General features: G+C 33.8%; 1 protein-coding gene across 1 annotated transcript; it reads left to right on the top strand.

The window, feature by feature from the left end:
• The first annotated feature begins 371 nt into the window (after positions 1-371).
• LOC111047196 (gastrula zinc finger protein XlCGF17.1) lies at positions 372-10224 on the top strand. The gene is made up of 3 exons (XM_039434723.1): positions 372-518; positions 1656-1778; positions 7634-10224. The coding sequence occupies exons 1-3, from the start codon at positions 507-509 to the stop codon at positions 8345-8347; spliced, it is 849 nt and encodes a 282-aa protein (XP_039290657.1). The 5' UTR covers positions 372-506; the 3' UTR covers positions 8348-10224.
• Positions 10225-18283: the final 8059 nt, after the last annotated feature.

The raw sequence follows: 18283 nt of genomic DNA, 5'->3' as shown, positions 1-18283 counted from the left end.
GGCTGAGAATTGTTTGTTTACTTTTGTACAGTCACTGTCAAAAGTAAAAATAAAATATTCTGGCAACGGGACAACATTGTAAAGAGAGATAGCGCTATCTATTTTGTATTTTTGTATTTCTAATTCTACGTATTGACAATTCAGTATTGTCATTATAACGTGGACCTCACTATAGTATTGAGGGTAGGTTCGGATCACTTTAAGATCCAGATCAATTGATCTCGTTCACTGCCACGAGCCAATCAGAAGACCAGGACACAAAGAAGAAGGGACTCTCTGTGACCAGGATTGGAACCTCCTAAGGTCATGTGACGTGTCTACTATTTGCGTCATGTTAAAAGCATTGGTTAGATAGGCGTATTATTGACAGTTTCCATTCTGTACCTATTCTGTGGCTGTGTCCTTCTTGTCCAGAATCACCTCTCCTCGCCACACCACAGTCACATTGCAGATTGCAGTTTGCAGTTTTGATTAGTTGTTCCTTGGTTAGTGAAAAGAAAAATATCATGGAATCTATTGTAACTATTATCCCAATTTCATATTAAGGTGTAATTTTATTAGGCTGGTCACTAACAACAGGACAAGTCTGTCGAACATGTCTATTCCGACAAGTTTTGTCATCAGCAAAGAAACTTTTCAAAAATAATTCTACCTCAAATAGAGCAGCAAACGGGAAATAAACAACAAGCATCAAACACACAAAAACCTAACCTCAAAAATTTTTGTTCTATGCCTTTTGCCATTGCCACTGACAAAATATTTGTACAGACATGTCTGACAGATGTGTAGTATCGTAGCTTCAGACAAGACTCTATAGGCTATTGCATTTTCGTCAAAAAATGTGTTTTCATACATGACTATTGATAATATGGACCTCACTATAGCAACTTGGGCATGCCACTAACGAACGAAATCACTAGTCTTTGAGCATGTTTGAACAAACTTATCTGTTCACTGTTCAGACAAGTTGTGTAGGTCTAGTTATCAACAATAATATTATTTGAAGAAAATTCAAATTAAATACTGTCGATCAGGCTAATTTTAAATTGTGGAAAGGTGTTTCTTAGATAGACTAATAAGTTAGACTATAAAGTTATTAGTCTGGACCAATCTTGTACTCTGTCTACAGATAGAAATAAATATGCAGAATGATGGAATCAAAGACCATGACATTATCATGTCTGAAAATGAATAATATGTTTTAACCATCACTCAGGTGTATATAATAAAAAGTAATTAGAGTTATGTATGAGATTTTCTTGTTATTCCAAAATTGTGTATCAGCCTCATTTGTCATGTTTATGATCAGGTCGGGAACTTTTTAATCTTCCCTTGCATATGAAATCGGTGTGTAAATGTGCAGCATATAATTTTAGGCAACATATTATTATGCATCCAATGCACCCACGTATCAGTTGTAATTAATAATAATAATAATTAAATAAACAACAATAATAATTAATTATTAATATTTAATAATTTATTATTAATTGTAATTGATAAACTTATTATAGCCGTTTATGTTTAATGGTATTAATACTTTACTTTGATAATAATTATCACATCATGATACCATGGTATCCTACCCATTGTATTTAGACTGATTCCAATACTATCAACAACTTTGGTTGAACCAGTTTTTTCTGTTTTTGAAGGTGAAGTCCGAGCCAAGGGAATCGGAAGAATGGCTAGAAGACAGGGCATCTGTTAAAGAAGAAATCGACATAGAATATGGCATGCCCTGGCTTGGCAAGCAGGAGTTTCCGGATGAGGAACAGGTAACTTCATTTGCATTAAAAACAGTTTGAATTTAGGCCTAATTGATTTCCATAAGGCAAGGTTATTTTGAGCAATATTTGTATTTTCTCAAACAAACATTTCATGATTATTAACAATTTATCTTATAACTACAGTATTTTGTATGTGTATGATAACACTGCTATCAGTTTATATATACAAACTCACGTTTTCACATAGAGGAACATTTTCAAACTTTCCATTGAAAATCTGTATGATGTAAGTGTTTTTCCAATGTTTTGAAGCTATAAGCTAAATTAATAAGTCATCATAAGCTGCATATGAATAAATTTCATTCAAAGCAATGAACAATTATATTGGAATAACTTAATCAACAAATAATTACAATAATTATGTTTCAGAGATATATTTACCATATATGATATGATTTTTTACATATTCATTATTTTTTTCGGGCTACTGAACATTGAAACAACATAAAAAATATCAAAAGTAGGCTACCCTTTATTTTTCAGCAACATCACAAGTTTCAAGAATAAATAACATTGAATCAATGCTAGTTTTATGAATGATGACTATGTGAACATAAACTAGGATTAATTCAGATGAATCTGTGACTCAGAAAGACGATTTAGATCCAAGGGCTTATTTCAGTCCTGGGGGACTCTGTAGATCCTGAGCTCGAAAACCGGCCCTTAGAGTACTTATGATCATTTTTTATTTTGTTTTAATCTCTTACTTATTTGTCTCTCAAGTTAATGAATGAAAACAACAATAACTGTTCAAGATGTTATTATTTCAATCTTAGCTTTGAAAACTTGATGAAATTAATTTTTAATTTACTGAAGGGAGCAAGAAGTGAATTGAATTGTGCAGTGACTGATTATTTCCGGTTGTGAAAATTAAATGTTAGGTATTAAAGTTTGCAGAAACAGTGGTTTGGGTTATGGGTGATGTGGAATGAGGTATGGACATAGCCTATCTGTATCAATCATCCTTGCTTGGATTTGGCACAGCATCTCATTAGAGTGTAGAACTGAGTATCGAGTTTTATTTTAGTTTTATCAGCTTTCAATGGAAACATTTTGCAATAGCTCCGAAATATCAGTTTCGCATGTTAGAAGTCATTCAACATCACTGGATTAAATTTATAATTTTTAAAAGATCAAAAAATCCTTTATTAAAATCTTTTTGAATATTTGAAATACCCATCTCACTATGGCTCATTTGATAAATTATACAGTTCCTTATCACATATTATTTTAATCTCCCAGCCCCAAATCAATTGAAATATGACAGATGTTTTCTTGAACAGACTGTGACATGGTCATCAGTGAACAATTCACAGTTGGGGTTTTCACATCGAGTTCAAATAGCAACCATCTAAATACAACAGTTCATTACTTCGGATTTGTATCATTTTTGCAGTTTTAGATTTGTTATACACACATTTGTTTCACAAATCCTACCTATAAAACTCTTGTTTGTCAGGTTTCAGATTCAGTTAGATACCACCAATAAGTGAAAGCACAAGTACTAGTAGCTCTTTGAACAGTAGACCTCACGCAGGTTTCTCATCCATAAGTATCTGATGTCACCTGTTCTAGTTGATTCAGTTGAATCACAATTCACAGTTGAATCATAATTTACTCTTAAAAACTGTTAATAAACTCAGTTCACGTTTGAATGTGTATCCCATATGATGATTTATCTAGTTTCGTGATAATCTTTCCTCAACCTATTTTTTTCAATCAAGAATACTAGTAGTTCTGTGAACAGTAGACCTCACGCAGTATTCTCATCCACAAGTACCTGATTGAAACTACAGCCCTTATGGAAATACAGCAATTATAGACTGGCTTCTCTACACATCTGTGTAATCACTTGTCAGCTGATTTATGATGAATGATTCTATAGTCTGATTTTTACTCTAATATTGGCGTATGAAGGAGGCTCCTTTTTCTTTTATACTAGTAGTTCTGTGAACAGTGGACCTCATGCAGTATTCTCATCCACAAGTACCTGATTGGAACTATAGACCTTATGGAAATACAGCAATAGACTGGCTTCTCCACACATCTGTGTAACCACTTGTCAGCTGATTTATGATGAATGATTCCATAGTCTGATTTTTACTCTAATATTGGCATATGAAGGAGGCTCCTTTTTCCTTTTATACTAGTAGTTCTGTGAACAGTAGACCTCACGCAGTATTCTCATCCACAAGTACCTGATTGGAACTATCGACCTTATGGAAATACAGCAATAGAGTGGTTTCTCCACACATCTGTGTAATCACTTGTCAGCTGATTGATGAATAATTCTATAGTTTTTTGGGATCTTTTGCGAAATTTTTTTTATAGATGACGGGGTGCAGGCCCATCGATCCAACCCCCTACCAGGAGGACCGGTCAATTTGCTATCAGGGTTTTCTTTCCTCAGCCTTTGATAAACCAATATCACATCTACAAGGCAGCAGCTTTAGAAGAGAAAATAAAACGAAAAAGAAGAATTTTTCCCACGGTAGGGAGGACAGGATAGGGAAAGAGAGCAGCGCGCGACCGGCAGGATGACAGATTGACACCTTACCAAAGCAAGGTGCCCCCATCATCCCTGTATCCGCGCACTGCAAGAGAATGGCACAAAGCGAAGTCAATGGAAAGGTGCCATTCTAGAAATTAAAGATCCAAGCATGTCGAAGAAGAAGAAGGTCATAGGAAGAAGGGCTTGGAAAGGGGAGTTCCCTTTTAGTCGCCTCTTACGAACAAGCAGGAATTACTGTGGGTGCAATTCTATTACCCCTACCGCACTGGGGGGACATGCAGAGAGGATGAGAGATGAGGGGTGGCCCAAAAAGATACTGAATTGGGATCCACCTGGAAAAAGGAGAGGTAGACCGTCCGAACTGTGGAACAAACAGGTGTACATACGTCTATGAGGAATAGAAATCTGGTCCAGGGAGACTGGAATAATCGCAATAAATGGCAGATGGGATGCGAGAAACGGCTGGAGCTGTAAAATAGACTCGCTTTTATATATATATATATATATATATATATATATATAATATATATATATATATATATAATTCTATAGTCTGATTTTTACTCTAATATTGACTTATGAAGGAGGCTGCGCAACATATAAACATACAAACATTTAAAAATTAAGAGAAATGCCAAACCATCGACTTGAATCTTAGACCACACTTCGTTTGGTCAATTATATAGTGATATCAGAGTATGGAGGGATTCCTTTTCTTTTGATATTTGAAATTTGAATTCTATTATCCTTGAAATGCAACATTTCAAAAAACCATGTGTATACATCGATGTGCAATTGAAAAAGGAATATTCCTGCCATATCTCATCGACTTCTATCAACGCATCTGGCCCTAATTGCGTTACATACAGACAGACAAAAGCAAATCGAGTTGAAACATAGACCTCACTATGTTCGGTCAATTATACCTAATGTTTCATCCACACATTGGCCCAGTCGCTGGTCTTCCCATCCACACTGCAATGTGACCATTGTGTTGAATAAATGGAACACATTACAAGCCCCAAAAAATAAAAAAGTAACAGAATAAAAACTAGGCCCTAAGCAACTCAGTCACACTGAGAAAGGGCAGAGCAGATGACAAAACAGGAGACAACAGGAGCTTTGTTGACAACAGTGTGGATGGGTGGTTTGCCAGCGCTCACCTTCTCTGGCCTTCATTGACCTTTGCAGGGCTGGCCTTCACTCCACAAAAATCTGAGCAGTTATCCTTCTCACATTGAGTCCTAGAGCTCAGTATCATTAAATGATGTTAGAACTATATTGTGAATTCTATTTCTAGTGATTTGTCATGTGTGAATTGAATCAGTTGTTCATTGAAGTAATTTGATATTGATATTTTGACTTTTTACTTTTAGGAGTCGTCATCATCAGCTGTTCGTGGGAGTGACTCCTCTGCTGAAGAGGAGGAAGGAGGTAACAATGAAAGATTGGGAGAAGAAGAAGTCAAACAAGAGAAGGTGTTATACAAAACTACTCTCAAAAAAACCCATCTGTGTACATTCTGTACAAAACGTTTTTCTCAATCTTGTCATTTAACTGTTCATATGCGTACTCACACAATAGAGTTGTTTCTCCACACATCTGTGTAATCACTTGTCAGCTGATTTATGATGAATAATTCTATAGTTTTTTGGGATCTTTTGCGAAATTTTTTTTTATAGATGACGGGGTGCAGGCACATCGATCCAATCCCCTACCAGGAGGACCGGTCAATTTGCTTTCAGGGTTTTCTTCCCTCAGCCTTTGATAAACCAATATCACATCTACAAGGCAGCAGCTTTACACGAAAAAATAAAACGAAAAAGAAGAATTTTTCCCAAGGTAGGGAGGACAGGATAGGGAAAGAGAGCAGCGCGCGACCGGCAGGATGACAGATTGACACCTTACCAAAGCAAGGTGCCCCCATCATCCCTGTATCCGCGCACTGCAAGAGAATGGCACAAAGCGAAGTCAATGGAAAGGTGCCATTCTAGAAATAAAAGATCCAAGCATGTCGAAGAAGAAGAAGAAGGTCATAGGAAGAAGGGATTGGAAAGGGGAGTTCCCTTTTAGTCGCCTCTTACGAACAAGCAGGAATTACTGTGGGTACAATTCTACTACCCCTACCGCACTGGGGGGACATGCAGAGAGGATGAGAGATGAGAGGTGGCCCAAAAAGATACTGAATTGGGATCCACCTGGAAAAAGGAGAGGTAGACCGCCCGAACTGTGGAACAAACAGGTGTATACGTGTATGAGGAATAGAAATCTGGTCCAGGGAGACTGGAATAATCGCAATAAATGGCAGATGGGATGCGAGAAACGGCTGGAGCTGTAAAATAGACTCGCTTTTATATATATATATATATATAATATATATATATATATATATATAATATATATATATATATATATATATATATATATATATATATATATATATATATAATTCTATAGTCTGATTTTTACTCTAATATTGACGTATGAAGAAGGCTCCTTTTTCCTTTTATATTATCCTTGAAATGCAAAATTTCCAAAACCTTGTATATACATCGGCGCGCAATTAAAACATTCAAACATTAAGAGAAATGCCAAACCGTCGACTTGAATCTTAGACCACACTTCGTTTGGTCAATTATATAGTGATATCAGAGTATGAAGGGATTCCTTTTCTTTTGATATTTGAAATTTGAATTCTATTATCCTTGAAATGCAACATTTCAAAAAACCTTGTGTATACATCGACGTGCAATTGAAAAAGGAATACTCCTGTCATATCTCATCGAATTCTATCAACACATCTGGCCCTAATTGCGTTACATACAGACAGACAAAAGCAAATCGAGTTGAAACATAGACCTCACTACGTTCGGTCAATTATACTTGATGTTTCATCCACACATTGGCCCAGTCGCTGGTCTTGCCATCCACACTGCAATGTGACCATTGTGTTGAATAAATGGAACACAATACAAGCCTCAAAAAATAAAAAAGTAACAGAATAAAAACTAGGCCCAAAGCAACTCAGTCACACTGAAAAAGAGCAGAGGAGATGACCAAACAGGAGACAGGATGCTTTGTTCAGAAGAGTGTGGATGGATGGTTTACCAGCACTTGCCTTCTCTGGCCTTCATTGACCTTTGTAGGGCTGGCCTTCACTCCACAAAAATCTGAGCAGTTATCCTTCCCACATTGAGTCCTAGAGCTCAGTATCATTAAATGATGTTAGAACTATATTGTGAATTCTATTTCTAGTGATTTGTCATGTGTGAATTGAATCAGTTGTTCATTGAAGTAATTTGATATTGATATTTTGACTTTTTACTTTTAGGAGTCGTCATCATCAGCTGTTCGTGGGAGTGACTCCTCTGCTGAAGAGGACGAAGAAGGTAGCAATGAAAGATTGGGAGAAGAAGAAGTCAAACAAGAGAAGGTGTTATGCAAAACTACTCTCAAAAAAACCCATCTGTGTACATTCTGTACAAAACGTTTTTCTCAATCTTGTCATTTAACTGTTCATATGCGTACTCACACAAAAGAGAAGCCTTTCCAGTGTACAGTGTGTACTAAAATGTTCTCTCAATCTTGTCATTTAACCATTCATATGCGTACTCACACAAAAGAGAAGCCCTTCCAGTGTACAGTGTGTAGTAAAAGGTTCTCCACCTCTTGTGATTTAACACGGCATATGCGTACTCATACAAAAGAGAAGCCTTTCCAGTGTACAGTGTGTACTAAAAGGTTCTCCACTTCTGGTGAATTGACTGTTCATATGCGTACTCACACAAAAGAGAAACCTTTCCAGTGTACAGTGTGTACTAAAAGGTTCTCCACTTCTGGTGAATTGACTGTTCATATGCGTACTCACACAAAAGAGAAACCTTTCCAGTGTACAGTGTGTACTAAAAGGTTCTCCTTGTCAGGTAATTTAACCATTCATATGCGTACTCACACTAAAGAGAAGCCTTTCCAGTGTACAGTGTGTGCAAAAATGTTCTCTCAGTCAACAAGTTTGACTCAGCATATGCATACCCACACAGTTTAAACAAATCAATTTCTTCTCTACTGGTGTGTATTACATATGTTATATGTTCCTGAAATTATTCAAATTTATTCATCCTTAATGAAAATTACAAAGTTTAAAACTTAAAGTATAAAATACATTACTTGAACTAATACATATCAAGCCTTTGTTTTTCAATTATCAATGTTACTTCATAATACTAGTTACCTCATTTATACTAGTTACTAATACTAACTCGTAGCTCATAATTTATACATTATATAGTTAAATAATAGTGTATCATGGTGATTGGAAAGTAAAGAATGTCTCAGTAGAGTTTTATTGTCAAATTCATTGACCTAATAGATCAAATTTTGTTAGCTTCTTGAGTTCAGCTTGTTCTTGCATCTATTCTTCCCTCGGCCTGCCTATGCATCTTTTATTTTCAGCTTAAGTAATCCAGTTCCCAATCCAAGACTATTTTGATAATGACATATTTAATAGTGAAGTCCCCAGGCCACGGTACAAACGGGCAGGTTTGATGATGGGGCACTACACAGGGTTATCTTCCTCAACTCATCTGTCTCTAAATGTTTTTGAAATATATAATATTAGAAAACATTTTAGACAATATACTTCAAACTCCGGCACATTATTCCTTTATTTTCATACAGATTGTAATATTTATCATTATATTCATCAGATTTTTATGCTCTCTTATATGCTTAGAAAGTTGTCATTTATGTGTTATGAATATTAATGTACTATTTCTTCACAACATATTTGAATACTATGTATTGAAATAAACTCACATTCATTTCATTAGGAATGTTGTAAGAATTGAGTGTTACTAAACAACTTTTTAGGAACTGGGTACTGAGTGATTGAGTAAGGGTATTTTAATTTTGTTGCCAACCCTATTAAAGGAAGTGTAGTTTTGGCCTATGCCAGAAAAGCACTAAGGACTGTTGATTGATAAATGTCCCTATAATTGGCAGGCTTTAATAAGATGAAACTGAGCTTTTTGGTTTTAAATATTAGACTATCTATGTCCAAAGACTGCCTTTCACTATTATATTGATTCTATCCACTAGTTTTGATAATTATGAATATGTCCATTGATATTTTATTGTTAGTTTTAGTCTATGTTTTGATTTATGGAATTCTAAGACTATTTTCAATTTTATTTTATAATAGTATAGTCTATGACATGTGAATAAATAGATAGATAGATAGATAGAAAAAATTGATCCTCCTGAAAATAAACCTATGCTCACTCTTTTGAGTTGCTTTCCGGATCTACTGTACTCGTTATTTTATTTGTTACTCTCATTATCACATACATTTTATTCATTCCAATGGTAGTCCTTGTAAAAAGTTGATGTCTATGAGATACTTTTTCCTACTTTATTCAATTTGTTATTGATCTAATTGCCCTATAAATACTTTAGTGATTGAAATGGCTCCAGTTCCTAGCGAGATATTTGATTGTAATAGGTGAAATGACAATGAATTTAGGAAAGAACATATTCATAGAATAAAAACTGAGCTAATAAAATGAGAAGAGTATACAATTTATTTTGAGACAGGAAGCATAATATTAAGCAGATTACAATCACAATATGGTAATTTTAAAAGAAGATAAAACATTTTCTACAATTACCGTACGCATGATAGACTTTACAAATATTTTATAAGTTCAAAACGAATTATTGGGTATACTGCCTGTAGAAAAAGATTCCCAACAAGAAGAGACAAATAATAGATATGGACATGCCAGTGACATTAAGATAAACAAGTAAGCTTATGTTTAGATATTGAAGTACCAATTTAAAACTTGACTTCAAAAACCATTGTAGTCTATTATTTATTCCTATTTCTGTCATTGCTAATTTTATGTAATAAATTGATCAAATTCACAGTAGTTGTGCTCTTATTCATATGATTCCAGAATCACTCCTTCATAACTTTGATGTCTTGATATGTAATCTTTAAGTTTACAAGAAAAAAACTTACAATGTTCCCCAAATCATCTTGCACTTAGAAAACTTGTCATTAAAACTTTTCGAACTAAAAAATCCAGTTCATCTTAATTTGAAAAAATAATATTGAAATAAATTCATATCTAATGTTATTGTATAGCTACTTGAGTTGTAAGGTCCCAGAGGCTGGAGTCATTTATCAATTAGTTGATGATCTATGATCTGAGTCGCGCTAGTGTGAGAATAACCTACTGGTAGTCATAGGGTGCAAACATAGTGGAGCGTCGAAGGTAGCTTCTAGTTTGAGAATTTTGAAAACTATGTATTTAAATGGGTCAATTCATAGTACGGTATGAATTGGCCAATTTGATTGAACTCAGTATTTTCCACACTATCAAGCTTGAAGCTTCCTTCTCAATTGCACAATATCTTAACCCTAAACCTTATGCTGCACACACGAACATTAGTATTGTCCTGGACTGAAAGTTGACTTCTGGAATGACTCACCCCTTCCACAGCATCAAGTAACAATTTTCATTGTTCCAATTGTGAATGATGAGGATTTTGCGAATTGTCATGAGAAGTCAGCCTGTTATGAAAATGGATTTCACTGTTTTGGTTTTCTGCATTTTGTTGTGTCGACTCTGTTAGTGTGTGCGTAGAAGTTATAGTACTAAGAAAATCAATGATTTTCCTGGAGCATCAGTCGAGTTCATGACCTTATAAGGCAAGGAATTTATAGCTGTCAAGGAAAAAAAAGCTGTCACTTGGTGGGAGAATGTATCTTAAATTGTAGTTGTACCGTTGCTTCCTATTGGCAGAAATTGTGATGAATTTTTTTAATAAAATGGTAACTGCCAATCACAGTTAATGTTGGTTAGGTCTATCTAGTATGGACGATCACACAGCTCCTAGACCAGGCAAGCGTACCGTGTGCATTCATTCAGCGTCTGTCCATTGCTGCTAACAGAACTGAAGATGTAGTCTCTCAATAGACTTTGCTTGAACTTATGTAGTGATTTGATATTTATTATGGCTTTCGGCCGGCTTTAGTCTTTCCTTTTATTGGCTCTGCAACCTTCTGTTGTAGTAGCATGTTTAGTTTGCTTGCGTTTTAGAAGTTATTTTAAAAGTAAAGAAGAGAGAGAGTATCAAAAATTGTCACCTCACAATGGAGATTTTCCTCCTATAACCGCTACTAAAGGTACGTCATAGATTTATAATATAATTAAGGAAATAATTATCGATGAAAGCTTCCATCAAAGTATTTATTGTAATGTAATTAAAGTATAATAATTGAGAATAGTCCTTTTGATTCTCTTGTGTAATGGAAGGTGGTATTTGTATACTCAAACTGATAAATGTTGGAAGAAAATGAACGGTATAATAGGCTATGTTTAGAAATTTGGAGTACCTATTAGAAGCAATTGAGATTTTTAATTATTTTTGAAGAGGAAGCTATTAACCTGATTTTACATGACAGTATTTTGTGTTATAGATTTTATTTGTTTGTTGATTCTATTGAAAAGCTTTCTTGATTCTCAAGGAAACACCTACCGTATCATGTAATTTATTTTTTTTTAAATTACACTATATATGTAATTTATGTAAGAGAACTGACTGAACAAACAACAATACTTGAAAGACCTTGTTATGAAAAGTTGTTCAATCAACTAGTGAATAATTAAAGTTTGGTATTATGGAATACTACGTACTCAACTCTTTGTATAAAGGGCATGACCCTGATTACAAATAAATTATTTTCCATTAAATCAAGATATTGAAGTAGGTAGGTAATGTCTATTTGTGTTTTAAAGTAATGAGTATTGATTTGATTTTTATATAACCTAAAGTAGGTTGACTTTATGATATAACTGAAGTTGAGTTACTTTGTATTATCCTAGTTTATTTTTTTTATTCTAACAGCGGTCAAAGTACGGGTCCATCAAAGTATGGGTCCATCAATGTACGAGTCCATCAATTTACGGGTTCATGAACGTGTGTCTTTAAGCCGCTGAGACACCTCTGAATCGATGGCAGTCCTAGAAGCTTGGGGTATGCTGTCTCCTGTCCATCTGGACGTGTAGAGCTCGATCACCGAGCCTAGATTCAAATTGAAGAAACAGAGCTTTGATGTAACAACTTTTTTTCCAAAATTAAACGAACGTCCCAGGAACTCCGGATGTGACAGAATGGGTTTTAGTAACTATTGACTTTCAAAAAGGGAGGGGTGTAAAATGTGCTAACCATCAATTAAAACGTACGGAATTAGACTTTTTGTTAAATCGTAACTTTGAGATATTATTGGGGATGGATAGTTTACAAATTTTATTAATTTGGTTTGAGTAATAGATTTTCGGTTGTATCTTTACATTGAAATGTGAGGCCATATTTTCTCTGTAAGGATCCAGCTGGGAATTTCAGTTTTCTTTAAATTTGTATTTTATAATCTACTAAACTACTAATAGTTGAATTAGTATATGAAATGTTTAAAGTAGGGATGGGTATCGATACATCGATGTTTAAAAACATCTATGTTTCAACATCAAACATCGATGTTTTTAACATCGATGTTTACTGTTCGATGTTTTTCACTTATCGATGGTTTTACCTAGACATTGGTCATCCGATGTTTTTCCCAACTAAAATGAATTTTTCTCTGTATTTTTATGTGAGACTGTTGGATACTCTTGTAGATTTACATAACTTCTGTGGCTCTTGTCAAGGTTAGATACTTATTTAGAATCAAATAAGAGGTCGGATTCTTCGTTTCTTAGGAAGAAACAGTTTTTTCTTATTACAAGTGCTTTCCTCAACATACGTTTAACACCAATTAATCTAGCTCTGGAATAGAGGTCCTCGTATTGTAAGGAGTGTAGATATCCATATAAAAAAACTTCAATCATTTCCATTACCTAAATAAAACTATCAGGTATTGGATGAATACGATATGAGTAACAATGATTGCTAAAATTAGCTTAGGATGAAATTCCAGACAGAATCTTCAAGGATATCCCGAGAGGTTTCTGACTTAACTATGAAGATACTTTGTGCTATGATAATTTGGATAAGAAAAAACATTCAGCAGCCACTTTTGTTGACCTCAGCAAGGCATTTGATACAGTTGAACTTACAATTCTACTAAATAAATTAGAAAATATTGGCGTTAGAGGGCTTGCACTGAAATTACTTGCGTCATACCTACTTAACAGAGTACAATATGTTGAAATAAAAAACTGCAATGGCAATTTTAAATCTAAGTTAAGAGAAGTCAAATTTGGAGTCCCCCAAGGATCGGTACTAGGTCCGCTTCTTTTTAACATCTACATAAATGATATAAAGGGCAGTGGATTAGGAGCTGATATTACTTTATATGCGGATGACACTAGCATCCTAAATGCTGAGAATGACTGTGAGCGGCTGGAGTTGAATGCTTATGTATCAGTCATTGTCAGTAACATTTGTCAGTGGTTCAACAGCATCAATCTGCATCTTAATGTTAGTAAAACTGTTAGAATGACCTTTTCAAATAGTGTATGTTGTATTGGTTTATTGCTGGATGATGAGTTCGTTTCAGAGGTTGAAGTGTGTAAATTTTTAGGTATTCATCTGGATTCTAGTCTTAACTGGCAATCTCATGTCGATCATACTTATTTAAACTAAGTTCAGTGATTTTCATTTTAAGAACACTATCCCGCTATTGTACTTTCAATATACTTAAATGCATATATTTTGCTTTATTTGAATGTCATCTGAGATATGGAGTAACAGTTTGAGGCAATTCTTCTGAAAGAAATGTAAGAAAAATATTTACTTTACAAAAAAAAGCCATTAGATGTATGTGTAAACTGACGAGATATCAGTCCTGCCGAGATTATTTTAAAATTGAAAGTATTCTCACATTTCCATCTTTGTTCATATATAAGACTATCCTTAGCACCGTTGATAATAATTTTCTACCCACTAATAGCAATATCCACAGTCATAGAACAAAAACAGCTAATAACTATCATTTACCTAATGTTAATTTAGCAATAGCAAAGAAAAATCCATTTTATCAAGGAATAATTTTTTACAATAGGCTCCCAAATGAAATAAAATCTGTTAAAACAAATAAAAATGTATTTAAAGCCCAATTGAAGAAATATTTATTGAATGGTGGCTTCTATTCCATAAAGGAATACATGGATAATTAGTGGATACATTTCAATAATATTGTGTACTTATCAATTAATAGATGTGATAACTTATTGTACTTTTGTGTTTTGTACTTTGTGACATTGATCATTTTCATGTAATTTATTTGTTTTTATAATAATTGACGTTTGCCATATCTGTAATGTACATTTTTTATGCAATAAAAATATTATTATTATTATTATTATTATTATTATCCCTTTTATAAGCACGCTCTTGCGGAAATATTTTCAAAGAAGGGGCACTTTAATGCAACCTTCCTTTCATCTTTATAACACTGTTTGACTATTTTATGAACTTGCGCACAATACGTGCAGTGTCAAGGAGGACAGATTTTTGCATTCTCTTCAGCACCTCGTCTACCAAGTCAATACTTCGACATATTTCCACAACCGACTTGAGTATCAGGCCATTGACTGTTATTACAATTGGAAGTACTCTCACTGTATTCAGCCCATACATTTCCTTCAGCTCAAATGATAGCTCTTGGTATTTTCTGATTTTCTCGCCTCTGGTCTTCTGAGCATTCTCATCTGAAGGTACAGCAATATCAATTATATAAGCCCTCTTCTCCAGCTGATCCAATACCAGGATGTCAGGCTTGTTGTGTACTACCCGCCTGTCTGTAATCATTTGGACATCCCAGTAGATCTTGACGTGATTGAACTCAACCAGAGGAGGAGGCTGATAGTTATAGTAAGGGGGGACCTCTGCAATATTCCCAAACTTGATCTGCATCTCCAAGTGCACAATTTTTGCCACATTGTTATGACGCAACATATACTCTCTTGGGGCTAGCACTGAGCAGCCGGATACAATATTATTATTATTATTATTATTATTATTATTTATATTATTATTAAGATGACAAATCTTGTAAACTACCTATAATAGAGTTGATGTATCTTTCTAGTCACAACCTGACTTCAATTATTCGAAAGACTGTTACTTGAATACCACAAGTCCAAAATTGCTGTAAGTCCAGTTAGTAACTGTTAAAATATTGGAACAATAGCTCCAGATAAAATTGTAGTCACTTTAGAAGTTTTTTTGTACTATTAAGTATTTCGAGATTATGAAAAAATATACCAATGAATCAATCAACTTCCTAAATAATTGAGTTATATCTATACAAAATAATAAACTAATACTCTGTAAGCTTATTAACAGAAGTGTTGTGGGTTCAATCAAATTGATTTCGCCCCGTTTTATCATTTTTATCAAGAATAAGTGTAAAGTATCATATACTGTACATTGTATCATTTTCACTTTATTAATACTAATAAAAATCTATTCATTCATCGTTTCTGATGCTTTTGAGTATTTATTTATTCAAAATTATTTAATTTTGAGATAAAAATTCCTAAGTGAAAAAAGAAAATGGTAGCTATAAGGATAACCGCTGAGTTTTGGACACTTCAAATACGACATTTGTAGTCTCCTATCATCCAGGAACAATACCCTAGAATGTTCGACACTACTACTTCTGAAATACTCTGTATAACAGTCTTCGTAGTATCATCCGTAAATGTACGGCGATGTGTCGATGTTTAAAACATCGATGTTTAAAAACATCGATGTTTACTGTTCGATGTTTTTCACTTATCGATGTTAAGGTGAAAAAACATCGATGTTCAAAACATCGATGTTTTGTCTTTCGATACCCATCCCTAGTTTAAAGGTCCCGTATTGATTAATTATTGTTTTAAAATAATTTTCATCTTAAAGTTGTAAAGGATCAAATGAAGTTTCAAGGACCCTAACATTTTCTAAATTTGTTTTGAAATCACACATTTTTTGAATAGTTTTCCAAGGTAGAATTCCGTGATGTGATTTTTTTAGGAATATTTTGTCTTTGCTGCTTTCATAATAATTATAAAGATACAGAATGGATATTATTAACATTTGATAGTATTTTGATAGTGTTTTAAAAGTCTTCAAGTGTGTTCTAAATGTGCTAAGGGTTTTCTGAATTTTATGTGGATCTTTTCTTAAAATATCTATTTTTATTTATGATTAACTTCTGAGCAATATCTATGATAACTTTCAATTCTTCTTTCTGAAATTAGAGTCCTTTAAGCTTCTTATGATTCAATCTAAAACATTTCCAATGTAAAGCAGACCGAGTAGGTTATTACCGAATTATCTATATCAGAGATAACTTTCTAAATTTAGTAATTTTATTTTCGGTTTTCATGATGTAACTTCATTTTGTTTTATTAATTGTTGAATTTAACTGTAAGAGGTGACAATATAGGTAGTTGATATCTTCTCTCTATTTCGTTGTCTCTCTTGTCATTTCTGGTTTCCCGTTCTCTAGCACTAGGTATGTTTATCAAGCATCCCTTTTATTAAGTTATATTGTGTGTGCTTCTAAATTCTAAATTCCAAATTTACTTTCTAAATTTTCATAGCACGGCACAATTCACTGCGCCACTCTGCTTCTTTTGCTCTTTTTATTGACTTTTTATGTTAATTTCAAATCAGTTTATTTATAAAATTGATAACCATTCTTAGTGCTAATGAATGCTTGATTCCAGAAATGAGTATTGAAGTTTGGAGCAGCATACAAATGCTGAATATCAATTAATTGATGTAGTTTTGAAGGTTAATTTTTTATTATTTTATTAATGTGATTAATATTAATATTTTCCCTGTCTGTGTTTCCAATCATCTGTGACGCCCTGGCTCAAGGCATTATACTGGTGTAGGGACAATTTTATTTAGTGAGATTCTCATAGACAATGACATGTTAGAGACAGTCAGGAATTTAGTGGAAGTTATGATATGTTAGAAGACTGTAGTGATAGTAGCACTGCAGATTTTAGTCTGGATAATTGGCTATAAAGTTGAAGTAATGTTAGCTTTGAGGAGTGTACCAGGAAAATAATAATTGAGTGATTTAGTTGAATTTATTTTGTTTGAGTTTTGATTTTGTGTTTAAATTAGTCCTTGCATCTTCTAATGAAAGCCTAATTTCAGTGTTGCATCAAAGACCACCAAGTCTTGTGAACGGCGATTTTCAAGTTTGTTTTAATCCCCAAAGTCTTTGGGGTTATTTACAGCATTTAATTTGGATTTTCGTTTAATAATAATCATTAAAAATACTCAGCATTATTTTCAATTCAGCTAAGTAGCATAGCTAAATTCATCGGTGTGATTTGGCATAAAGCTTATTTTTGTTTTACAACTCCTGAGGTTTGTAGGGAAAACTAATGCACTCACCCTTCTTCCTATTCGTTACTATATTATTCCAATTTCTCATGATTTGTATGATATAAATCTTGTAAGAATGTGGCCTATTTGGAATTCATGACATTGCATACTATATAATCTTAGGGGTAGAGGAATTTCACTGAACAAGGATAGGAACTACTATAGTGATGTCCACGTTTTAATGGCAGTGTATTATTAGCAATTGTATTGCTATCCTTGTCTATCATTCAACAAAGCGGACAGTGGTGCTATCTCTTTCTCGCTTGCTCAGTTGCCAGATCGGCTTTTAACAATGTAGAATTGATAATTAATTAACAAAATATTTAATCTTAATTATGAAAATCATTGAGAAATTATTGAAAAATACAATTTCTCGCTCAATAATATATAATAGATTATTTTAAACTAGAATGAACAGTTAATATCACATCAATAAACCTGTATCAACTACCGTCTATTAAGGCATTGACAAGACAGAGGATCGGCAACCTTTTTCTCGTATCTTTCTTACTATAGGAGAAATTTGTAGGAGGAAAAGCAAAGATGTCAGGTTTAATGTAGCCTCAATCTGACTATAGTGAGT

This window comes from Nilaparvata lugens, chromosome 8 (genome assembly GCF_014356525.2).
Source record: "Nilaparvata lugens isolate BPH chromosome 8, ASM1435652v1, whole genome shotgun sequence".
NCBI lineage: Eukaryota > Metazoa > Arthropoda > Insecta > Hemiptera > Delphacidae > Nilaparvata > Nilaparvata lugens.
The sequence above is the reverse complement of the archived record's forward strand: the minus strand, read 5'-3'. Positions and strand labels throughout refer to the sequence as shown.